The 25,106-nt window shown below is 44.3% G+C and overlaps 2 protein-coding genes across 3 annotated transcripts in view; one reads left to right on the plus strand and one right to left on the minus strand.

Annotated features, from left to right (window-relative positions):
* Positions 1 to 261: 261 nt before the first annotated feature.
* Positions 262 to 7,630, plus strand: TAGLN (transgelin). Its single transcript, XM_003764189.4, has 5 exons — positions 262 to 391; positions 5,150 to 5,341; positions 5,451 to 5,628; positions 5,897 to 5,999; positions 6,264 to 7,630. Exons 2-5 carry the CDS (start codon positions 5,162 to 5,164, stop codon positions 6,406 to 6,408), a joined length of 606 nt encoding a protein of 201 aa, XP_003764237.1. The 5' UTR covers positions 262 to 391; positions 5,150 to 5,161; the 3' UTR covers positions 6,409 to 7,630.
* The window catches only part of PCSK7 (proprotein convertase subtilisin/kexin type 7), a 29,667-nt gene continuing 11,075 nt past the window's right edge, over positions 6,515 to 25,106 (minus strand). The window contains exons 7-17 of one of the 2 annotated variants that reach the window (XM_003764195.4): positions 24,252 to 24,306; positions 23,708 to 23,846; positions 22,867 to 22,967; positions 19,235 to 19,402; positions 18,469 to 18,576; positions 17,755 to 17,857; positions 10,365 to 10,521; positions 9,853 to 9,947; positions 9,234 to 9,327; positions 8,808 to 8,925; positions 6,515 to 8,598 (exon numbers count right to left, since the gene is read on the minus strand). In XM_003764195.4, coding sequence (XP_003764243.1) covers positions 8,227 to 8,598; positions 8,808 to 8,925; positions 9,234 to 9,327; positions 9,853 to 9,947; positions 10,365 to 10,521; positions 17,755 to 17,857; positions 18,469 to 18,576; positions 19,235 to 19,402; positions 22,867 to 22,967; positions 23,708 to 23,846; positions 24,252 to 24,306 — 1,510 coding nt within the window. In that variant the 3' untranslated portion in view covers positions 6,515 to 8,226. The remainder of the gene's footprint in view (positions 8,599 to 8,807; positions 8,926 to 9,233; positions 9,328 to 9,852; positions 9,948 to 10,364; positions 10,522 to 17,754; positions 17,858 to 18,468; positions 18,577 to 19,234; positions 19,403 to 22,866; positions 22,968 to 23,707; positions 23,847 to 24,251; positions 24,307 to 25,106) is intronic. The other variant, XM_023499429.2, reaches the window with a different exon arrangement.

A 25,106-nucleotide genomic window follows, 5' to 3' on the forward strand; every position in this document is an offset into this window, starting at 1 on the left:
GAGGGAGCCCCAGCATCCCGAGAGGGGGAAGCCTGCAGAGTCCTGTCTATAAAAGGCTTTTCCCGGCTCTCTGTCATCAGTCCCGGCTCCGCCCCTTCCCGGCTCCATCTCCCAAGCACGCAGGGAATGTCTCAGGCAGCCCCCGGCAGATTGCTCGGTCTTGGTGCCTTTCCCCAAATATGGAGCCTGTACGGAGAGTCACCGGGGGTGTGGGGAAGGGGCTGGTTTTCTCCCAGCAGGGCGGGCTGTCTGGGGGGGAGGCGGCGGGGAGGGGATTGACATCATTGGGCCACCACCAACCTTTTAAAGCCCCCAGCCCGGCCAGCGCCCTGTCCTGTCCGTCGGTGTCCCGGGCCCGAAAGCATCTCCTCCGGAGCTCTGAGAAGTCCCGGTAAGGCTCCCGTCCTTGGGATGGAGGGAGCTGGGCGGGGGCGTCCGGAGGGTGGATGCTGCGGACTTAGCGGTTGTGCGGGTCCCCGAGGTGATTCCCTCCCTCCCTCCGCGCTGGGGAAGGACCACACCCCTCACTTAGTCTGGACAGGGATGTTTCCTGCCTCCTTCCCTCCTGATGGCAATGATGGAGGGGGAGAGCCGGGAGGGACCCCCACGGCCCGTAGGCGCGCGCCCCTCCCGAGGCTGACGGGGCTCTGCGCCGGTCCCCTGGAACCCGGGCTCTCGAGCTGGGGAGAACTTGGCAAGCTGAGTTACGGAGTGGTGGGGGCGGAGGGTGCCGGCCGCCGGCCGGGGAGAGAGCGAGAGGGTGAATGAATGGGCGCTTTCCTGGGGGCTGCCTGTGGGAGTCCCCGCGTGGGGAGCCCCGGGAATGGAATAAGCGGGGCTGAAGGGGCGGCCGAATTCCCTGGGGGCGGGCCGGTGGCCAGGTGCGGGTTCCGAGCGGGGCGGGCCGGGCTCCCCAGGACCGCGCTTGGACAGCTCCCTCCCCGAGCAGGGAGCCGGGCTCTGGGTGGTACAGCGGTTAAGAGTGCGGGCTCTGGAGTCAGAAAGACTGTCTTTGTGAGCTCAGACATTTACTGGCAAGCCACTTGATTGTGCCTCAGTTTCTCCATCTGTAAAATGGACCGGAGAAGGAAATGGCAAACTGCTCTGTATCTTTGCTAAGCAGACCCCCACCTGGGGACCACAGTCAGACCCAGGGCAGTGGCTGAAGCACCACTTCGGGCGGCTACCGCCCCTGAGGCAGGGGTGGGGTGGGGTGTATGTAGATGGCTGGGGGTGGGACTCTCCTGGAAGGGGGTGGTCTGGTCTGGGTAGGGTGGGGCCTAGAGCAGCTTCCCAAAGCTTCTCCCTCTGCTGGTAACTATGGAAAAGGCGTCGGCCGCGCGGAGCCGGAAAATTCCGCCCCGGGTGGTCCAGCAGCCCCTTTGGTCCCTTGGACCCAGATGTGCTTGCTTATTTCCCTGGACCCTCTACTCAGGTGTGCTCAGATGAGCCGCTCTCTTCTGGAAGGGCTCATGGCGCTGGACTGAAGACTATTTAGTGCCCAGACGGTACTAGAGTGATCCAGGAGCTCCCGAGGTTTCAAGGAGAAATCCTCTCCCCCTCCAACCTCCATTTGGGTCAATCTGGTCCCTTCTCAATTCCTTACATTAACATAAAGGAACAATATAAAGGAATATCAAAGGAAAACAACAACATATCAATAAAGGAAAAAATAATTCCTTTGGTTAAGAATGGGGGAAGCAAACAGAAACTTAAAGTCTCCTGCTCCTTGGCTACTGATTCCCCCCAGGTTTTACTTAGTCTTATTCAAAAGTTCAGGTTTAAGATTAGTAGTAGACCTAGAATAGTCAGATATACAAACGCAGCTCGGGAAGAACAGACTTTAGGAGATTTCTTGGGCATCTACATCTGTAATCCCTGGGGAGAAGGAAGAAACTGAGGAAGGGGAGATGGTTGAAACCCTTCCTCTAACCCTTGCTTTCTCTTTGTCCCTTGTCCCCTCAGTCACTTTGTTGGTTTATAGCTCTACAGGTGTGCATTTGTCAGAGTTGTCCATCACAGTGCACAGGCTTTCTCTTAGGTCTTGCTTATTAGACACCAATCTTCTATAAGGGCTATCTCTTCTTTTGTATCTTCTTCCTTAGTGACTGGTACACCTTTGCATACAGTATGACAATCAATATGTACTGAATGGTAGTAGGGGCTTTGTGGGGAAAGAGAAGGCTGCACAATATAGGGGAAAGCATATGCTTTAGTTTGGGAATGCAAAAAGTCATCATAGGTGGGAAGGAGAAAAAGTTGGGAAGGACCAAGGTTCTATGAACTCCCCATATTCCAACTGAATGAATACCCTCAGCTTGGTGATAGATTTTCAACTAAGTATCAGTTTCAAAATTAATGGGGAAAAAAGGATTTAGATCTGGAAGGCAGGCTTAAATTCTGTAGCACTGATATCTAGCTTTTGACTCTAGCTCTATCTTACCTCTTAATTTCTGGTTGATGGGGGTTCTAAGTGCTGATGAAATATCTTTGTATTGGTAAAGGTGAATATTGTCCGAGTTTTCACAGAATCATTGCATTTTAGAGCTATTTGTGCCTTTAGAGCTAGATCAACTGGGCCACTTCTCTGCTGTACGGAAGGAGAAGCAGAGGCTCAGAGAAAAGTGCATGGAAAAGGCCAGAGCATAATTCAAGATTTGGGGATCATGGGCAACTAGGGGGTGCAGTGGTTAGAGTGCTGACCGACCCTGGAGTCAGGAGGATCTAAATTCAAATCCAGCCTCAGATATTTCCTAGGGATTTGGGCAAGTCACTTAACCCTTTTTGCCCCAGTTTCCTCATCTGTAAAATGAGCTGGAGAAGGAAATAGCAAATCAGTGCAGTATCTTTGCCAAGAGATCCCCAAATGGGGCCGCACACCACTGAAACAACTGAACATCAACACCAACTTATGACTTGTGTGATTTGAAGCAAGCCACTCTGCGTATCTGTTTCATTAATAAAATGAAGTTCCTACGATCTTATAATTAAAATCAAAATCTTCTGATTCAGTCTAAGGTCTCCCTCATTTTACTCTTTTGTCTCATTTGGTGGTATTGACCAGGCAGCTGGAAACCAGTTTGTGGCCGGACTGAGAGAAAGGGAATTTCCTTCTATTCAGGGGCTCTACACTTACAACATTTTGTTGATCCTTTCCCCTGTCCAATGTGGACACCTAAGCTGAGTTGGTGACAAGACAGGGTTCTGGGAATATCGGGCAGAACGACTTTGCCTATATGCTTCATACAATTATTGCTTCTTCCCTTTATCCCACCCACCTTCATTCATCATTCAGCAGCATGATGAGTTAGGTTTGATTTCAAAGATGGCATTTTTATAACTGGAAGGAATCTTAAGAGATCATCTAAGGTAGTCCTTTCATTTTACATAAAATTGAGGCTTAGAAAAGTGACATAAATTAAATAAGGAAACATACCTAGTAAATTACAGAAATAGAATTCAAATCCAAACTCCCAATCTAACACTCCTTCTAGTACCAACATCCCTTTCAGATAGGAAGACACTTGAGCACATGGTCACACCTATGATAGCTATGGGTCATCATAGCCTCATTCATTCAGCAAAAAGTTTTTTTATTGTCCCTGTGCCTTTTAGACTATTCAGGTTCAGTTCCTTGCCTTGTCCTTCCCACCCAACCATATCAACGTTTCTGCCTGCCAGTAATGGGATCTCTTTCACCCTGGGTCCAAAGCTATTTCCCATTTCTGGTGCAATCCTCAGCTCCAGAAGCTGGAGGAAATGGGAGGATGGGGACAGGGGTTCCCATGATGTGGGCAGATTATTCACAGTTCTCTTGTAGCCCCTAGAAGGGATCGGATTTCTAAACTGCTGTGGCTATATAACTGAGTGCCCAGAGGAGTGAGGTGGGACACTGAGAAGGGAGTCCAGGGTCAACTTCCAGTTCAAGCTGGTCACTCTCCCCAAGAATTAGCTTCTAACCCGGGTGGGACAGGGATTGAGCCCCTGCTAACTAGTCTAGAGGGAAGGGTTAGGAAGGGGGTCTGGGGGAAGGTCTGGTGAATTTTGAGAGAATCACAGGATGGAACATCTTAGTCCAGAGGATGGAGTTGGTCAGATGAGATAAAAGGTAGGAGTACCAGATGGGTCAGCTTGGCTCTAGAGGCTAGAATACTTTAGTAGAAATTGGTCAGATGAGATAAAAGATAGCAAGAACCAAATAGTTTAACTTGGCTCTGGGCAATATAATCATTTGTTTCCTGTGACCATTGACTTCAAGGTTTCCTTACTTCCTAGGAACACTTTCTCAGTGATTATATCTTGATTATATCTCCAAATGTTACCTCCCCTGCTTGGGTTAATGATAACCCAAGGAATCTTGCCCCAGACGTCCTTGGTTTCAGGGTTAGGGTGCCCTAGGACCAGTGGTAAGGTTTGATGGAGTCTGTTCCAGACAGGGAGAGATATCAAAACGATGGTCATAGGTTAGAGGATCAAGTTGATGCCTTGTGGAGATTGGGGCAGTGCTTGATTATCCAATAAATAGAGTAAATATACCTAGAAGCCCATAAGGTCAGTAGAGGTCATAGCTAGGATTGCTTTCCTGCCTGCTACTTCCCTACCTACCTTAAAAAAAAAAATAACAAACAAACAAATAAATCCTTTTTATAGCCTGAGGTCTCTGGGACTAGAGTGTGGGAAATGCAGATTCTTTTTCAATTCTAGATCTCTTAGCAATATTTCAAAAACCCAGCCCTGGAAGGGGAAGGGAATGAGGAAACAATGTATCTTGGAGGGATGAGTGCCACATTTGAGGATCTGGATTTGAATCCTATCTTTATTATTGATTCCCTGTGATTTGCATAGGGCAAATCCATTTCTTCCTCTTTGGGTCTGTTTCCAGTCTAAAAAGTAGTTACAATGGGAATTTCTAAGGTCCTTTGTAGCTCAGAAGCTATAACTTCCAGAGTTCCTTGCCATCTAAGATTCTTCTGTCAGTTTTTGGGGAAACCAAGAAGATTGCTCATCCTGACTCTATGCACTAGTTGGAAGGGTTGGAAAAATACAAAAGGTCTTAAAATGCTACTGCCGGGGGACTGGGTGAGTCGCTCACTAAAGCCGGGAGTGGAGTAGATACCCACTTATCTTTCATCTCTGTTCTTGTCCCCAGCTCTCACCCAGCATGGCAAACAAAGGCCCCTCCTACGGCATGAGCCGGGAAGTGCAGTCCAAGATCGAGAAGAAGTATGATGACGAGCTAGAGGAGCGGTTGGTGGAATGGATTATTGTGCAGTGTGGGTCTGAGGTGGGCCGTCCTGACCGAGGGCGACTGGGCTTCCAAGTCTGGCTGAAGAACGGTGTGGTGAGTATTGCCCTAAGCCTGGGAGCCAAGCAGCTTTCTGGGCACTGGGTCTGGGAGTGTGGAGCCTGGGCCCAGCTATCAGCGCTGAACTATGTCCTGTGCTGGGCAGATCCTGAGCAAGCTGGTGAACAGCCTGCACCCTGAGGGTTCCAAGCCAGTGAAGGTCCCTGAGAATCCACCCACCATGGTCTTCAAGCAGATGGAACAGGTGGCTCAGTTCCTGAAGGCAGCTGAGGATTATGGGGTCACCAAGACTGACATGTTCCAGACTGTTGACCTCTTTGAAGGTATGGAGAAGAGAGACTGATTGTGTAGGCAGAGATAGAAAGCTGGCACCACGGGATGGAGAGAGGAATGGAAAATGGCTAAGTAGATGGGAAGGCTGCAAGTCGGAAGAAAGGAAAATGAAGGTCTTTCAATTAATGAAATACCAAGCAGGGACAAAAAAGTTGGGCAGAATCAAGGAAAGATTTCCTTAGGAGCTTATCCTTGTCCCCACTTTGGTCATCTGCATTAGGGACTGATAAATGACCTCTTTCCTATTCCCTCCCTCAGGTAAAGACTTGGCAGCTGTTCAGAGAACTCTGATGGCACTGGGAAGCCTGGCAGTGACCAAGAATGATGGCCACTACCGTGGAGATCCCAACTGGTTCATGAAGTATGTAATTTCTGGGATTTCCTCAGGTAGCTCAGTACTACAGACTATGGTGAAGGGGAGTGGGATATATTGATTAGTTGAAGTCATCCACCTTTATTGACTATAGGGCAGCTCATTGTCTAAGGGTAGAGAAAAAAAGCAAAAAGAGAAGGCAAGGAAATGGGAAAGAGAACAGGAGGAGATTGATGGATAGAAGACAAAGTGTGGGAAGTATGGAAAGACCATATATATCCAGGTCCTTTAATCTTGCTCTTCTATCCCCAGGAAAGCCCAGGAGCACAAGAGGGAATTCACAGATAGCCAGCTCCAGGAAGGCAAGCACGTCATCGGCCTACAGATGGGCAGTAACAGGGGAGCCTCCCAGGCTGGCATGACAGGCTATGGGCGGCCCCGGCAGATCATCAGTTAGAGGGCTAGGACGCCGGCCCCTTCCTCGACTCCTCAGCTGCAGCAAGCCTAGCTCGCCGGCCTCGCCCCACCCCCTGTGCAGTCCCAGCCTTGGCCAAGCTTGGAGGCCCCCTGCCTCCTCAGGGCGGCTCTCTCTATCCTAAAGCACCCTTCCCTGGCCCAACCAAAATCCTCTTCCCAATCTCCACAACCATCTTCTACCCCTTCTCCTGAGAGGGAGGCTAGGTTGAGGACTAGCCATGTCCTCTTTGAAAAAGACAACAGCCCAGAGAAGGAATTTCCAGTCCATGCTCTCCCCGCACCCCACCCCACCTTCCATTTTGTACATTGGTATTTTAGGAGTTAAAATTTAGAGGAAAAAATACTATGTCAATCTTTTCTCACACCCGGCTAGCCTAGCAATCTTGATTTGTGGCAAGCCCTTAGGTAGTGCTGGGGATGGGAGGGAAGGGACTAGGCCTACTATGTGCCCTGCCAGCTGAGAGTTCAAACAGTCCTGGACTGGGTGGAGAATGAGGAGTTGCCCCGTGCTTGCTTTTGGTTAAAAAAATGAAAGGAGAATCGGGGTGCAGACGCTGGAGCTGCGATTTAAATGAATTAGGGAGTATATTGACCAGCTCAGAGTCTAAGGTTGGCTAGGTAGGTTTTTATTTTGGAAAAGCTGTGCAGAAAAAAAAAAAAAAATCAACAAAATTTTGCTGTGAAAAGAGAAAAATAAATTTAAGCCCTTAAAAAAATACTTCAAACCAACAAACCAGCTCTGAATGGGGGAGCCAGCCCAGGTTGGGGAGGAACAGAAAACCTGAGAGGTATGCCATTATCTCCTAGGGGCCCAGCCTCTGCTTCCCTGGGCACTTCCCAGGGGACAAGGCCTCTCTCCATACCCTGGGCTGTTTTCCCACAACGTCCCTGCGCACTTGCCTACTTGCCTCCCCAGCATGGCCTGTGAAACCTCCCTTTCAGGCCCCATCTGGGGCCCAGGACTACTTCTCAAGGAGGACTGCGCAGACCAAGTGGCAAGTGGTTGCTCTTTGGGATCCTGGGGGAGGAGGGTAAAGGCAGCTCATTCAAGGCAGGGCCAGTTCCCTGGGCCATAATGACCTGGACCAAGGTTAAGCCTCCCCTGGGGAGGCCTAAAGTACAAATTTCAGGAGGAAAGATGGAGGAGTGGCAGTTTGAATAGCAATTGTGGGGAGGGGTATTTGAGTCTTCCCCTGCTTCTGGCTCTTTAAAAAAAATGTATGGGGGAGGGACATCACCTAAAGGAAAGTCCTTGATACCCCCAGCATGCATTTCTGCACCTTCTCCACCCCACCTCTCTCCCCAAAACAAGTTCTCAGGTGTCTTTCACTCGTTTCTTTTGAAATTCTGCTTCAGTGGTGGCAGGTCCCTTTCGTGCCCAAGCTGTCACAGTCAGGACTCTCCCTTTCCACACCCCCAGCACAGAGGGCCTGCTTATTTTCTGGCTACAAACTGATCTTCCAAGCTGTGATGTTGTGTGTCCTCCATTCCCACCTGACCTTGGGGCACCCCTTTTCTGGGCTGTGCATCTTGGAGGCCCCCTGGGCCTCAGAGTAAGGGACCTGTGCCCTACCTGAGCTGGGTGGAGTGAGGGAAGAGGACAGACAGGGTCTTGTAGCCCTCCAGGACCTTAGAAGCAGAGGAGGTGTGATTTGGCTGTAGGTCTCCTAGCTCAGCCTGGAAACCTCCAGAAAGGGTGAAGGCAGCTCCTCTGGGCTTCTGTTTCCCGCCCCTCCCCAGCAAAAATCGGGGTTCGGGGACTGTGCAAATTCTGTCCTGAGTCTGCTGTGCCGTTGGGTCAGCACACCTGTTGTTCCTGCTCCCTGTGAAGCAGGTCGGGTTGGAGGTTCTGATGGGCGAGTTCTGGGAATCTGTCCCTGCCCTGGACCAGGTCCCAGTTGCTCTGATCCAACAGATCAGGGGCCTGAAGGCCAGAAGAGGGAGGGTAGTCTTCCGTCTCGGTATCAGCCTCACCCGTGTCCTTGCCGTGGTACAGAGGCACCGATTCCAGCTCTGTCCCCTCTTCCAAGGCCTTCCGGCCTCTCTGGAGCCACCAGCAATGGCCTCCTGTGCAGGCTAGGTCAAAGGTCACATCCCTCTGGCTCAGATACACCTCTAGCAGGTAGTAGAAGGTCCAGAACACGGCAAAGCAGCCCAGCAGCAACAGGGTCTGGGGAACCCAAACAACCCGTGGTCAGGGGCTGGTGTCCCTTCTGGACTCCAGGCTGGAGGAGCTTGTTGGGGCAGGGACCCTAACCAGAAATGCTTCCAGGACCCCAAGCTTCAGTTTCTCCACCCCCTAAACCTCCCTGAATCTGGGCACCAGCCCACCCTAAACCGTTCCTGTGGACACTCGGAGACCTGGCTGAGCCTGGGTACCTTGAGAGTGTTGGGGCTCATGGTGTAGCCCTCGTCCTCGGGGATGTCTAGTCCAGGGGGGCAGGGCAGAGAGAAACCGTCGTGCAGATACTTCCCACTCATGGCATCCTCCAGCTGCCTATGGGGGAGAGGAGCCAAGAATGTTCAGCTGAAAATGATAGGCCAAGACCTCCCCCACCCACAGCCCCACTTGTCCTATGGCTGGGGGAAGCGGGAGGGAAGGACAAGCCTCAAGTGGGCCCACGGCTCTAACCTCCGTGCCTGCTCCCAGTTACTGAGCTCCCACATTTCTGAAGGCTGGACCCTGGGCAGCCTAACTGAGCCCTCAGGCCCTCAGCGGGCCACAAATAAGCAGTCACCAAGTGTTCATGAAGTACCCGACACTGTGTGAGGTGCTGGGCACATGGAGACCAAAGCTAGCCCTACCTTTGCCTCTCTCTGATGTCGGCCGGACTCCACACTGAGCCGTAGAGCATCAGCTGCCACTGCTGAAGGGCCCCAGCTTGGAGGGGCTCATCCCCTAGGGAAGGAGGAGAGGTCAGAGGAGCCCGAGTCACATCTGGTCTGGTCCTGTCAAAGGACATGGAGCGACCCTGGCAGACTTCTAGAGCCCCGGGGCAGTTCTGAAGCATCAGAACACTGGGCTGTACAAGTTACCAGGTGACTCTGAGTTAGTTACTTTGTAACTTTGCCCTATCATTTTCCAATATAATGGGAATAACAAATCCATCCTCTGCCAGCCTACTAAGGATAGCAGAAAGATGAATAAATAGGAAAAATTCCTGAAAAATGCTCTCAGCCAGAAACAGACATGTTCTCAACAGAAATAGCTCACTTCTCCTGAGATATTAGGAGGTACAGAATGGATTGAAACTGAGCCAGTTCAACATCCACTGAAAGACACCCCTCATGTTTCCTACCTCTGCCCCTTGGCCATTCTGTTTTCTTGAAGTGGAAATAGGACCACTCCATCAGGGAATTTTAAGATACTGGAAGACTTCTCCCATAGTGCCAGGCATGGCTCCGGGGAAAAAAGGAGGCTTACCTACATCCCTGATGACAAGTTTATAGGTGCCCTGGGCACGCTCCCCCCAACACCGAACCGTGGAGAAGGTCCAATCGTTGAAGCCACTGGGATCTCTACAGAAAAGCAGAAGAGAGAGCAGGGAGGGTAGGACACAGCTCACAGACTCTTCCATCCCAGAAGCATTATGCTCCTGTTGCATATGGCACAGAACACAGAATTGCCAGCTGTGGGAGAGGGCAACTTTGAGGAGTTCTAAGAGAGTGGCCTAAGAGTATTCCCAAGTGTGGTACACCCAGGGTTAGCTTGGGCTTTCCTTCCCAGGAAATAAGCAGCTTTATAAGCTGATGTGTCTGTTTCCTGAAGACACTGCCAAGTTCGCAGATCAAGCAATATCCTAACTTCTTCTTGGAGGTTCTCTTCCCCCTCCCCACCCCCAACCAGAAACATTATTTCCTGTGCTGTAAAAAGAAAGCAGAGAGCAAAGGGGAGATGAGGCAAGGGGCCTGCGCTAGATCTGGGGATATACATACTTGTCCAGGGTTCGTGGGGCACCAATTAGGGACATCATGCCACTGGGACAAAAGAGCTTCAGCTCTAAGCTACCTCGACAGGGGTGGGTGATGGAGACAGTCACTGCTACATGCTCCAGGGTCCTCAGCCCTGACATCTCCAGGTCACTCTTGCTGACTGCAAGAAGCCAATCAATGAAATCCATAAACACAATATACAAATCCCAACTTCCACCCAATAAAATGCCACAACACTCCCAAACTATTTCCCTTCTTAAGGAGAACTTCACTCAACACTCTTGCATTTAATGCACATTTATTAAGCACCTACTGTGTCCAAATCGTACTAGTAAATGAAAGACAAATCATATTAACAAATGAAAGCTCCTGCCTTGCTAAAATGAATAGTCTGGTTAGAAAAAAAACATATGCTATAAATGCTAAACTGAAGCAAAATGATATGTATAGAAAATAAATATATAATGGACAGAGAATTAAAAAAAAAATTTAGAGTATTTTGGGGTTTCCAGAATAAAAACCTGCCCGTAATGTAGGTAATTCAAGCCCATGATTAAGCCCATTTTATAGAAGAAAAAACTGATACTTAGAGAGGTCTCAAGAACTTGTAGTCACTGTCAGAGCTGAGGTTCAAACCCATTTCTCCTGAATTAACTTCTGGTATTTTTTCTTTGCTCTCCAGAATATCATATTCCAAGCCCTCTGATCCTTTAATGTAGAACCTGATAAATCCTGTATCATCTTGACTGTGACTCCATGATATTTAAATTGTTTCTTTTTGGGTGCTTGTAGTTTTTTCTCTTTGACTTGGGAGCTCTTGAATTTGATTATAACATTCCTTGGAGTTTTCATTTTAGGATCTCTTTCAGAGGATGGATTCTTTCAAGTTCCATTCTACTCTCTGGTTCTAGAATACAAAATCAATTTTCCTTGACAATTTCCTGAAAGATATTGTCCAGGGTCTTTCTTTTGATCATGGCTTTCAGGTAGTCTAATAATTTTTAGATTCTCTCCTGGATCTATTTTTCTAGGTTAATTGTTTTTCCAATGAGATATTTCACATTGTCTTCTATTTTTTATTCTTTGATTTTGTTTTATTGTTTCTTGATTTTTCATACAGCCATTAATCTCCATTTGCTCAATTCTAATTTTTAAGAGATTATTTTCTTCAATGAGCATTTGTATTTCCTATTCCTTTTGGCCAATTGTACTTTTAAAGTAGTTTTTTCCCCCCATGAATTTTTGTGCCTCTTTCTCCATTTGGTCCATTCTGCTTTTTAAGGCATTCTTCTCTCTACTGGCTTTTTGTATCTTCTTTACTGTTTGGTCTAGTTTATTTTTTTTTTTTAAGATGTCATTTTCTTTAGTATTTTTTAAGGTCTCCTTTACCAAGCCTGTTTATGATTTTCTTGCATCACCCCATTTCTCTTTCCAATTTTTCCTCTACCTCTCTTACTTGATTTTTAAAATCCTTTTTGAGCTCTTTCATGGCTTGAGACCAATTCGTATTTTTCTTGGAAGCTTTTGGATGTAGGAGCTTTGACTTTGCTATCTTCTTTAGAGTCTGTGTTTTAATCTTTCCTGTCACCATAGTAACTTTCTATGATCAGAATTGTTTTTCTGTTACCTGCTCATTTCCCTAGCCTATTACTTGACTTTTAACTCTTTGTTAAAGTAGGTCTCTGCTTTCAAAATGGAGAAGGCCACTGTCCCAAGCTTCAAGGATTTTGTATAACTATTTCCAGAGATACTTTTAGGGACCTGTAAGTTTTTAGTTTTTTCAAGGTGGAATGATCTAAGGAGATATGTACTTACTATTTTCTTGGCCTATTGGAGATTATAAGTACTCTTTTCTGCCTTGGAACTGTTACAATGGTTCCTGCTTTCCTGTAGCTACAAGCTCTAGTGTGCTAGTGCTCCTCCTGAAACTGCCACCTAGGACTGTAACAGGGAACTGAGTGAGAACAAAAACGACACAGTCCTGCCTCAGTGTCAGTGCTAACAAAGAGCTCCTGTAACTTCCTTCTGACCAGCTGTTTGACTCCCCTCTCCAATCTGTGGGCTAAAAGCCCCAGATGCAGCAACTGAATCATTTGCTGGAACTGGATCTTTGCTGTGACTAAGCCTGTGCTGGTAGAACCTGATCTGGACTGTGTTCCCACTCTCACCTAGGTATGACAGATCTTTTTTGTTGACTAAGTTGACTTCAGCTGGAAAATTATTTCCCTCCATCCTTTTGTGAGTTCTGACACTTCAGGAATTGTTTTGTGGCATTATTTAATGGTGTTTAGGTTTGGGGTGAGCTCAACCAAGTTGCTACCCTTTCACGCCATCTTGGCCTGCTCCTCCCCACCCCCCAAAATTAAACTGGAGTCAAAGAATCTAAGAATTGAAAGGGACTTCAGACTCCATTCAGTCTGAATAATTGGCTGAATCCTCTTTAAAACATCCCCAAGAAATGGCCATCTAGTCTTCTCTTTGAAGATTTCCAATACAGGGTCTCCCCAGACTCCCAAGGTAGCTTATTCTACTTATGGATAGCGTCAATTAGTAGGAAGTTTTTCCTTTCATTAAGTCTAAGTCTGATATTATGTAACTTTCTGCCTTTGTTCGGAGTTCTGCTCCCTGAGGCCAAGCAGAAGCTGTCCAATTTCTCTTCCAAATGAGTTCTTTTGAGGTTTAAAAATGCCTATCATTTTTTCTTGCATAGCGTGACAATGTGGAAATATGTTTAGAAAAACTGCACACATCTAACCTATACTGGATTACTTGCTGTCTTGGAGAGGGGGTACAGAAGAAAAATTTGGAATACAAGGTTTTTTGCAAGGGTCAATGTTGAAAACTATCTTTGTATGTATTTAGAAAAACAAAAAAGCTATTATTATTTTTTTTAAAACCTATCATTTCTCCTATAGGCTAAATATTTCCAGTTCCTTCACCCAATTTTCATATGATAGGATCTTAAAGCCATTTACTGTTCTGCTCAAAGTTTACCTTACAATGTAGCACTCACAATTAAGCACAAAAATTTTAGGATTTGGAAGAGGTTAGTAGAAGGAATTAAAGGAAAGGAAAATTAAATATGAATGGACAAATGAATTCTATGAGATAGGTATAATAGGTTAACTATGCTAAGACTACTACAACAGAGAAGCTGTAGTGGGGATTCTGAGGAAGTAATATGAATGGAAGACAGAAACAACAGCTACTATATGAGTTTAGATATGATGAGCAAAGGAGAACCATGATGCAAAAAGTTATCATGTTTGAGCACGATTACTACAGCAGTGATATAATGAATAAATGAATTAAAGAAAGAATAGTTAGGAGCAGCTAGAAAACATAGTGAATAGAGAATAACCCTGAAGTCAGGAGGACCCGAAGTTCAAACCTAGCTTCAGACAATTAACATTTATTAGCTGTGTGACCCTAAGCAAGTCACTTAACCTCAATTGCCTTGCCAAAAAAAAGAAAAGAAAAAAAGAGAGAGAAAAAAAGAATTGTTTCAGGGAGATCAGATAAAGTTACTACATCAGATAAAACAATGGAAAGGATGGGAAGAATGGCAATGTCTTGGAGAGAAATAGGAAAAGCCAGACAGGAGAGATGGGGAGATGAGAACTAGTTCAGGTGCAGCTGGGTCATCCAAGTGAAGCTGGACAAGATGATAGAGAGTAGAAACAAAAAGGGAAAATTCCATTGAGATAGGGTTGGGAACCAGAAGTTAATAGGATTTAGGGTCTAAGTAAAGTTACCTGGCCTGCTGTGGAGCAGCAAAGAACCCAGAAAGCAGCTGTATGTTAATATGCTTATGAATATATATCCCAATGTGAATTTATCAATTCACTGATTGACTCAGTGACACCATATGTTATTGGAAAATGGCACAAGACCTTGAAAGAAATATCCAGAGTTGGGGAGAAGAAAGAGTAGCAAGCAGAAGAGACAAAGAAATCTGATAGTGAAATAAATAGCCCCCTGAATAGTCAGGTGTCACAGGAGCCAGAGAAGAGGAGGTTTCAAAGAAGGATGGTAAGTCAATTGTAGCAGGAAGGTTAAGACAGACAACTACTTAAAGGTTAATGACAAAAAACAAGTAGCTACCTAGATCTATAATGATCTGGATAAATTTGTTGGATTTCAAAGGGGAAAAGTTCTTGTTTTGTTTTGTTTTTGTTCCTGACAACCGGAAGAGATATTAAAGCTCATTTATTCCAACCCTTTCATGTCACAAATAAGGACTTGGGATATTTTACTTTCTTTGGCTCCATAAAGGTTGAGGCTGATCCTGCAGAGTCCAAAAGGGTTTAAAAGATACCTTAGCTTAAAGACATCTGAACCCAGAACCAAGGGGATTTAAATGGCCAAATTTCCAGACATCTCCATGAAGAAATGAGAATTGACCCATTCTTATTTCTTGGTTCATTTGTTTTCCCTAAGTCATTCCTACTATGACCATATTTTTGACCCTCCTTCTTTCTTATAAACTCTGGCTGAGTTCTAAAATTTATGTGGTCCAGATTTGTTTTCATCTTCTTAGGGAACTCCTAGTGTAGAAAATTTCCTTCAAAGATCTACATCTGTAACTTCCTGTTTTACAGAGGGTACTAGCATACTGAGAAGCCTATTTATCATGTAGGTGTCATAACACATATGTACTTAAACTTAGATCTACCTGACTTAAGACTAGTCTTCTATTTATTCTGTGATGCCATCTCTGTTGAGTTATGTTAACAGTTCTATAGAACTTTTAAGTTAAAAAAAAACCCCATTTGACTTAATCATTAGGTGGACTCTGATGAACTTGGAGCAGTTTAGGGAAGTGGTAATGACATTAGACAAATTGTAGGGACATCAGGAGCAGGTTGTAATTAAAAAAAAAGTAAAGTGCATGTGGAAAATTTCCCCCCTCCCCATTCCCTCACAACTTCCAGTTAGCAGAAGAGGCAGCCCCAGATTCTGGTTCTTTATACTTCCCTTTTATCTCAAGAATTCAATTCTCTCTATTCCCATTAACAGGATTAAATGTAGCCTCTTCTTCCAGACAATGAATCATCACGACTCAGGGGAAAGTAGATTGGCCCCTGAGCAACCCTGAGGGAGACAGAAGGCTGGGAGCCAACAAAATCACAAAGATCCTAAGGAATTCCTGGTCTGGGTGACAAAAAACAAGATGAAACTCCTCTACACTTCCTTCCAGCTCTAGACAGGATCACAACAATGCCAGATCCTATTCTTCCTTCTAGGGGTTTGCAAGTTGTTGGCTGGCTAGCTTCCTATTTGGAGGGAACTACAGGTAGTATTCAAGGGAAAGCATTCATTCAACAGGGAAGGGAGCCCAAAATTTAGATTCTTTGTTCTCCAAAAAGGGCTCTATGAGTCCCCTCTTCTCCTCTCATTTTCCTATTTAGATATGATATTCCTTAATGACAAAAACAAGCCTAGATCTAGAAGAATCTGGATAAATTTATAATTTAATTAATCCAAATAATAATTGGATAAATGGCATGGGGGAAGAGCTCTTATTCACTGTGAATCATAAAACCTGAAAACTGGAAGAGATGTTAAAGCTCATCTATTTATTTCAACCTTTTCATGTTACAGACAAGGGGACTTAGGGTGAAAAGTTCAAAGATGCCTGAGCCCAAAGTCAAGGGGCTCCAATTGGTCATATTCCCAGGAACATTCACTTCTCTGCCCTAAGAAGTTGCTTTCTAAACATTCCAAGTTAGGATTCCTTTTGTGAGAAATGAAATCAATCATACCCTTACTTTTTCTTCCATGTAGTAAAAAACAGAATACAAAGATAGCTGAGGGAGACATAAAAGCAATGAAAAGCCTCTAAAATAGAGAATGACCCATTCTCACTTTTTAGTTCACTTCTGTTTTCCTCAATTCAATGCTACTCTGATCATATCTTTATCTTTTTCCTTTCTTATAAGCTCTGGCTGAGTTCTAAATTTTTTTGGCTCAGATTTGATTTCATTCTCTTAGGGAACCCCTAATGCAAATTTTCCTCAGTGATGCACATTTTTTAACTTGCTGTTATAGAGAGTTGTCTAGAGGACAGAGAAGCCAAGTGACTTGTCCAAAGTCCTACCAAAAGGATGTCACATACTTAAACCTTGAACCACCTGACTTTGAGACTGGCCCTCTATTTATTCTGTCTCTGTTGAGTTGCATTAACAATTCTATAGTAATTTTTCAAAAGCATTTCCCTCACAACCTTCTAAAGTAAGGTAAATATTATCATTTCCTTTTTACCAATAAAGAACTTGAGGCTGCAAGGTTAACTGACTTGCCAATGGTCATACAAACAGCAGTGTATAGCAATCAGTACTGGAACTAAGGTCTGGAAGAATAACCCAACAGTCCTTTCCCATAGGAATTAGTGTCAGCTTTATTATTGTTTAAGGGCTGTATCTTCCTAGTCCCATTTCAGGCAGATGGATGGCACGGAGGATGAAGTGCTGGGCTTTGGATGCCTACAAGTCATATAATGATGGGCAAGTCACTTAACAACAGTCTGCCTGAATTGCCTCAATTGCAAAATGGGGATGGTCACAGCTTCTGTTACAGACTTGTTTTGATCAAACGAAATAATATTTGTAAAGCATTTCTCATAGTGCCTGACACATAGTAAGCAGCTTAATAATTATGTGCTCCCTTTCTTTTCTCCTATTTGGAAAATGCTCTTGCTTCTTATCTTGAGTACTCTGTCATTTACTACTTGTACAATCTTGAATAAATCCCTTAATCTGTACACCTCTATTTTCTCATCTATAAAATAAAGGGCTCAGACTATATGGGCACTGAGGTCCCATATAGCTTCAGATCTATGACATGATCCTCTGAAGCTGGGTTGGAGGTGGGGAGACTTGGTTCAGAGAGACCTTGCTAGCCTCCTTTATACCATTTCCCAACAAAAGAAAACTCAGTAGTCTTCCTAAATCAAATTAAAAAACAATATCAAACAGAAAGCTTTTTCATTAATTTAACCAACAGGATAGACCACAAATTAAGGAGAGGACAAACAACTCCTGGCCTGGGAAGCCAAGGCAAAGGACCTTAGGGATTTCAAGGGAACTATCCCCAAATTCTGTCTAATCTTTTCCTGCCATAATCCCACCCCTCCTAGAAGCCTTTCCAATGGTCTGCTCAGCTACTCCCTTTCCACTAGTAGCAACTAAAGAGAAAGGTCTTGTTTAAGCAGCAAAGGGCCAGCCAACTCAGAAGCAGCAGCATGTCCTAAAATGGTCAAAGAAAACTGCACAGGTTTGGCTGGGTCTCAGCTGTCCCAATGGGGGAGGGGAAACTGGCTTAACTTCCACACCACCCGCCCCAAATTTCAAGCTCAAGATTAATATTAACCCTTTTTCTGCTGGTTACTTACCATTCCATAAGACTTCCAGGGAGTGGGGGGACACTGGGATTCTCTTGTTCTCTTTTAATATGGGACTTATGTATGAAGCTAAGTAAGGGACTGATGTCCAGATCTATTAAAGGAAAGCATAGAATAAACACAGGTCAATAGATACTCTGTTTAACATCACTGCCCTATAGAATACAGCTCTCAAATACCTTAATTGGTATTTAGAAGGATCTCTGCTTTTCCCCTTTTGCTACGCTTCCTCTTATATCCTTCACAAATTGTCAAGGGTGTTTACATTGACATCCTAAAACACTCCATATGACTGCGGGTTAACGAATAAGAGATGAAGTTAGATACTGGATCGAAGATGAGAAACAGATCACACTGAGATTGAGGAAGCTTTTGATAAGAGTCCTGCTACTGCTAGCTTAGGGGATCTAGAATTAGACTTGGGACTTAGTTTTTCTATCTGTAAAATGGACTATACTGGGTTGAATGTTTATGAGTATCTAAATTTATATAAGGACTAATAAATGGATAAGACTATCCTCTCCTTCACTTTTCATTACCCAAGTAATTCTTTTTTATTTTCATCATGATAAAGCATTTAGGGTATATTTCTCTAATATACTTTTAGGGTTTTTCTTATGGTTCATATCTGTAGGTATATACAAAAGGCGCCTATGGGTCTACCCTATTTTCCTCTTTTTTGGACTTAGGAGATCTCTTGCTCACCTTGGCAGCATTGACAAGCCTCCAAGCATTGAGCAAACCGAAGCCATGCTGGTGACTGTGGCTGAAGCCAGCCTCATTGGTGTTCCAGTCTGCACGGCGATCTTCGTACTGAAAAGAATCCAGACCTAGTGAGCACCTGGACTTCTGAATGGAAACTGAGGAATTTAACTCTCTCTGTAACATAGCCATCATCACCCGGCCCTCTCACAAGATCATAAAGAATGGACTTTCTGGAAAGGGAGTTTAGAACAAACTTTTTTGGAACAAGAATATACGGGTACCACAGGCAAGGAATCTAGCCAAAGTTCTACTTGTCTGGCCAATCAGGGACAGACACGGATGAATTTTTAACTCAGAGAAGAAGACTAGATTTCTCATACCCACTCTAGGTCTAAAACACAACATCCTAACTAGTATAATTCGCATGCCTCCAAGAAATGAGCAGTCAAGACCAATCCCCTTATTTATCTAAATGACAGAGGAGGAATCTGAAGTCGAGAAAGGAGTCCTAAACTTGTACTAAGTCACATAGCAAGTAAGTGGCAGAATCAGAATTTGGATCCAAGTCTCCTGACTCTAAATGTGGTGTTTTTTTCCTGCTCTAGTCTGCTATATGATAAAGGCACTAAAGCCTAGACACAACTTGGAACCTGTGGCTACCTGGCAACCATCGGTGCTGAGAACAAAAAGATACCAGAAACCAGTCTCTGTAGCTATTTAGCTCTAAGCTGGGTTGGCATTTTTTGCCTATGCACCAGTGTCTTACCCGGGTAGCTGTGAAGACAATGATGTGCTGGACATCACGCCAGGTGAGGCATGGCCTCACCTGCAGCATCAAGGCAATCATGCCAGCCGCCAAGGGGGCTGCTGCAGAGGTCCCCGTGTGCCCTTCAGTGCAGCCTGTGCCCTTTTGCAGGTCCCAGTCAGTGGTCACCTAGGAAAGAATCAGAGGAAGGAAAAGAGGCAAGGATTGGAGTTAACCTCAAGCCTCAATGGGAAGAGGTAATAGGGATATGACCAGTTCTATGGGCTGGACTTAAGAGCCCAGACTTCTCTAATCAGGAGTTTCTCAGCTAGAAGAACATCTACATTTCTCTAGCAACTCAGTGAAAACTGATGTCTTTAACCCCCAAAAGAGAGCATATTTGTAAAAAAGGACTTAGTATGTGTGCCAGGCATCATACATGCTTTTTACACCCTGCTCCCCCAACAAACAAAATAGAGGAAATGTCCATGGGAACTTAGCTGGAGCAAGGACAACAATGACAGCACCTCAAAAACAAAAAACAAAAAACATCTCGGCAGCCCAGCTGTGGGGACTAGTGTGACATCAGTGGAAACAAGGAGAGTTTGTTCTGAGGGAGCAAGAGTTGCCTCTTTCCTGGCTGGTTGAGCTTAGCCTGAGGCTGGGGTCTTCCCATCCCCTTGGCTTCTTCTCTGGCCTCATAGAAGTCCTCTGATAAGGTGCTTAGGGCCTCAATGATTCTGTTATCTAAGGGATGTCCTTGCTATCCTTTTCTCCTGACTCATCTTTCTCTACTAAGGCTGGCAACATGGAAGCAAGAAAAGAACTTGGAGTTGAAAGAATTGTTTAATGTATTGGTCAACCTGCCATCTGGGGGGGGGATGGGAGGAAGGAGGGGAAAAATTGGAACAAAAGATTTGGCAGTTATCAATGCTGTAAAATTACCCATGCATATAACTTGTAAATAAAAAGATATAATATAATATAATATAAAAAGAAAGAAAGAAAGAATTGTTTAGAGTCACCTATCCTGGAATCAAACTTCAGGTTTTTTTTGTTTTTTTTTTTAAACTCTGAAGAATCTGTGTTCTCAGGCCTTGCTGGATGCTGCCTCAGTTTCCCTGGCTACCTGGCAGGGAGGTGGGAGTAGACCAGCTGGGTGACTGGATCTTAAACTTCATGATGCTCATGCCAGGATCTTTCCCTCTTTCAGGTTTCCCTTTGGGTCAGACACCATAATGCTGGCCCCTGCCAACAACTACCCCCTGTCCTTTGTACTTGCTGCCTCTCTTCCAGCTGTTATAGCAGCTACCAACAGCTGTGAATTGTACTAAAACACTGTACACTCCCAGAAGAGAAGGAAAAACTCCCCAAGTCACAGCCTTGATAAAACTGGTAAGTCACATCTATGCCAGGAAGGAGATTAATTTCTTCCTCTTAAGGAAACAGTCTTTTAGTGACAGTCTGGATCCCTTAACTATTAAGTTCATGAATTCTCCTGTGGCTGCTCCAGCAACTAAACGGCTCCCGAAGGCAGTGTAGGTAGGAGAGAGAAAGATCAAATAGTAGTTAAGGAACACAAAGGATATCCACCTCTATACCTAGACTGATAGCTCTACTTTGATGCCTTATACCACTAGATGGACACCAGGGATGAATTCAAACTGGCAGAGTTCCCAGGGTAAGAAATCTTCCCAGGATGGAAGCTCTCACTGAATGAACCTTCCTTTCATTTCTGGATAAATCAGGCAAAGAGGATTGGAAGTCAGAAGACAAAGTTTAAATCTCTCTATTGCCACTTGTTACCTGTCTGATCTTGAGAAAGTCACTTAACCCATTTAGGCTTTCATATATAAAATGAGAGGAGATAGATGAGAGAATCTCTAAGGTCCCTCTTTGTTTGAAATGCTCTGATCTTGAAGGCAGAGCAATTAGCGATGGGATGCTGAGTCTTAGGGGCAGTCACAGCCAGGTCTGTGAAAGGTGGGTACTGTACTCTAGAATGGGAGTAACATGAAACAGAAATGCCAAATCCTACTTTGGAATGTTCTTAAGTAACAGGATGGTGCTGTGCTTATCTCCTTATGCTAGAGAAGAACAGGGATGAGTTTGGGGTAGAAGGAATGCTCTTGAGGCTGCTAATTTGGCTTGCCTTTGGTATAAAGGTTGTCTTTCTATTCACAGCGTCTAGCTTGTTCAACAGAATGCTGCTTGGTGGCCTTATTTCATTTAATTCCCTTCCCTCCCTGGAGAGGTTGGTTGGCACAGAACCCTGGAACATTGTGTTGGTCAGAAACAATTTTTTAGCATAACAAAAAATAAAGTTTTGGAAAATGAATCGGATATGGAGACAAAGTGGTCCAGATCCTAGAGGCCTCGGGGACCATTGAGACAAGAGCACTGGAGAAACTGAACACTGTTTGGCTTTAACCCAGCCCTGAATGGAGACCCTTGGACCTCAACCTCTTCTTGTCCTTATAATGGGCAAAAGGGGGAGACAGAAAGTTCTAAAACTGTAGCTTTAGTCATGAGGTCCAATTTAAGCTTGCTAGGGCTGAACTAGAGCTCTATGTTTTAGGGAATAAGGTTGGAGCCCTCTGATATCTTCTAGATATTTGGGACTTGGACACCATAGCTTAGGAAAACTCTGCTCTTTTTTTCTCTGATCCCTGCTTATTATGGCTCCATTTGGAGAAGCACATTGAAATGTCTCTGGGGTTAACAACTAAAGATAAGATCACAGGATTATAGATTTCAAACTATACTTTAGCTCTAGTCTGTGTATAAATCAGGAGTTCTTAACCAAGGAAAATATTTTGATAACTATTTCAATGTAACTAGTTTTCTTTGTACTCATACATTTTATTTTATCCATTTAAGAAACAGTATTTTGAGAGATCCAAAGAATTCAAAAGACTGCCAATGAGGCCTATGCATCAAAAGATTTTTAAAAACACTTGGTATAAAATACAGAAGATTCATTCAGTCAAAGCTTCCAGCAGAAGGATGGTTAGATAACCGTTCAAATGAAAAAATATGTAACACAGCACTCCTTTACAAGTTAGCAGAATGACAGCAGTCATCCATGTATGGACAGTTATTTTCAGTTGTGGAACCCCAATTTCAATATGGATATTGCAAAACTGAGTCATGTCCAAGAAGATGACAGAGAGTGTGAGAACTGGAAATCTTAATGTTATAATACTGTCAAAGCAACTGAGGATGTTCTGCTTGGACAAAGGACTTAAGGAAAGATATATTAGTGATCTTTAAGTATTTGAATGGTTATCAGATCGATAAGAAATCACACTTATTTTGTTTGATCTCAGAAGGAATGGAAGTGGAAGAAATGGAAGAGGCAAAGATATATGTATTCCCTATAGGAGAAAATCTTGTAGGGGCAGGAGGGGACGAGAGGGGTTCTGAGATTCACTTGAAATTTCCATCGTTCATGTACCAAAACAGAAACATCAAAGAATCTCCAAACTTTGTTCCCCAAGAAAAAGTGGAGCCTAGAGATGATTATCTGTTAGGGAGAATAGCTGAGGGTGAGAATAGAGAAGGGGAAAAGACAGGAAAATGAAAGCAGCTAGTTTAAGGAAAAAGCTAAATGAGAAGCAAAGCAGAGTAAAGACAGAAAGCTAGCTACTTACAATACTTCGAAGCAATTTGTCCCCACCACTGAAAGTGACAGCCAGCATAGAGGCACATTCCTCTGCATAGAATGGCATACGTCCTTCCTCATCTACGGCACCTGGGCAAAGTAGAGAAAAACAGGGAATTGAGATCAAAGGTTAACTCTGTAAGTAATGTCCTTTTAGGCTATAAAGTCATCCACTGTGCTGCAGAGTATTATGCCTGAACTGAGCCAAGATAGTCCTCAACCCATGAGCATGTGAGCACCAAAGAACCTTACTTAGAATGGCAATCTCAGGTATCCCATTATGCCTGAAATCCAGTCTTATTAACTCAAGGGAATTGTCATTAACACACACTAAAAGTAGGTTAGTCATAAGCCAGTCATTCTCATGGCAGAAGACCTATAGAAAAATATGCTGAAATACAGATTTAGATAATAAGGGACATGAGACAATGGTTAAAAGAAATTTCTCATCAGACTTCTAAAGAGGTCCTGAAAGCTTATGGAAAGCACTCTCTTCACAGGATCACAGATCTAGAGGTAGGAAGGGACCTTACTGCTCATTTAGTCTAATGCCTTCATTTTACAAATGAAGCCCAAAGAGGCTGTTACTTGGCCAATGTCATACAATTAGCGAGTAGAAAAGTGAAGATTCTGAACCGAGGCCCTCTGGCTCCAAGTCCAGTGTTGATGTCACTGTACTGCAGTGTCATTCCTTGCAGAGATGGCAAGTGACACACCCGAAGACTTAACTATGAGGCACTGAAAACCTAAAAAGCCACCCCCACCCAAACCCCACCCCGCTGAAACACAGAAAACTGCCCAGACACAGACACACAACATTCATGTGTTACCTATGGTAACTGTATAGATAGAGTTGGCGTATCCATCGTAGTTGCAGTTGTCATTGTGCTGGCCCCCATTGCCACTGGCTACCACAAAGATACTCCCGAAACCTCGGCGACCAGCAATCACCCCATGTTGCAAGGCAGCCTAAGAAGTAGAAATGTTGGAGCTTCAGCATGAGAGGCTCTAAATGTTTTCCCTGAAAGATTTCTTACTTCCCAAGCTCAAAATTCAAGGAGGGCCTGGCAAGCAAATATGACTAAAAAAAAATTAAGATTAAGAAGAGGAATTCTGTGGTTGTTTTTTGCTTATTTGCTGTTTTGTGTGGGAAAAGCAATTAAGATAAGAATAAAAAACCCCCCAATCATTTCCAACTCTCTTTGCTCTAGGCCCATTTCTCCTCAAAACCAGAACAAGGTTGTTTTTTCCCCTCATGAAAGGAATTCCCAGAGCAGAAGGTAAAAGTCTGGCACTGATTTATGGTAGTAATGTTCTAGAGCAATGAAAATGAGAATGATATTACCAAAGATTTGGACTTCAGCTCCTTGTTACCTTTCCAAGTTGGTGGGGGCCATCAACTGTCTTTCCATCATCATCTGGTCCCCAGCTGTTGAGAGACAGCAGTGAAAAGTTCCTTGTAGAGCTAGCCCTCAGACCTCTCAGACCCAGTTGGCCATCCATTCTTTCAATTTTTTTGTCCCCTTCAGAGACTTTAGAACATTTGAACTATCTGAAAGGACAGGGATATTGGAACACTCCCAGGATTTTCCCGAGTTATCAAGATCAATGCCTTCTATTTTACAAATGGGGAAAAATGGTATATAAATGGTTAGTATGATTTAAAGTCCTTTCTCCTCAGCATTAAACCTTCAAATTTGGAGAACTTTAACCTTCCCTTAAAATAAATGACTTTCTTAGGCCTAGTATACAGAAAAACAAATCTAGTCAGGCCCTGACAAAGACAGAGGATAATGAAAGTAGGATATGGGAGAACATAGCTATCCCTCTTGCCTGGGTAACCTAGCCTTTGGCCAGAAGGTAGAATTTTTGGGCATGGAAGCCCTGAGTATTGAGCAGGGGAGCTCTTTGTTCTTTTTTCAAAAGGAAACATATGAGGGGCAGCTAGTTGGTGTAGTGGATAGAACACCAGCTTTGAAGTCAAGAGGCTCTGAGTTCAAATCTGACCTCAGACACTTAACATTTCTTGGCTGTGTGACCCTGAGCAAGTCACTTAACCCCAATTGCCTCTCGGCAAAAAAAAAAAAAAAAAAAAAAAAAAGAGGAAATATATATCCTTGATAATACTGTCCTAATCCCATCTGGGTGACAATTTCAACTGATCCCATAGGGATAATCTAGTTCTCTCTTTGACAATCTCTGCTAATCTAAGGCAGAGAGAGTGAGTGT

The sequence above is a fragment of the Sarcophilus harrisii genome, chromosome 3 (assembly GCF_902635505.1).
Source record: "Sarcophilus harrisii chromosome 3, mSarHar1.11, whole genome shotgun sequence".
Classification (NCBI taxonomy): Eukaryota; Metazoa; Chordata; class Mammalia; order Dasyuromorphia; family Dasyuridae; genus Sarcophilus; species Sarcophilus harrisii.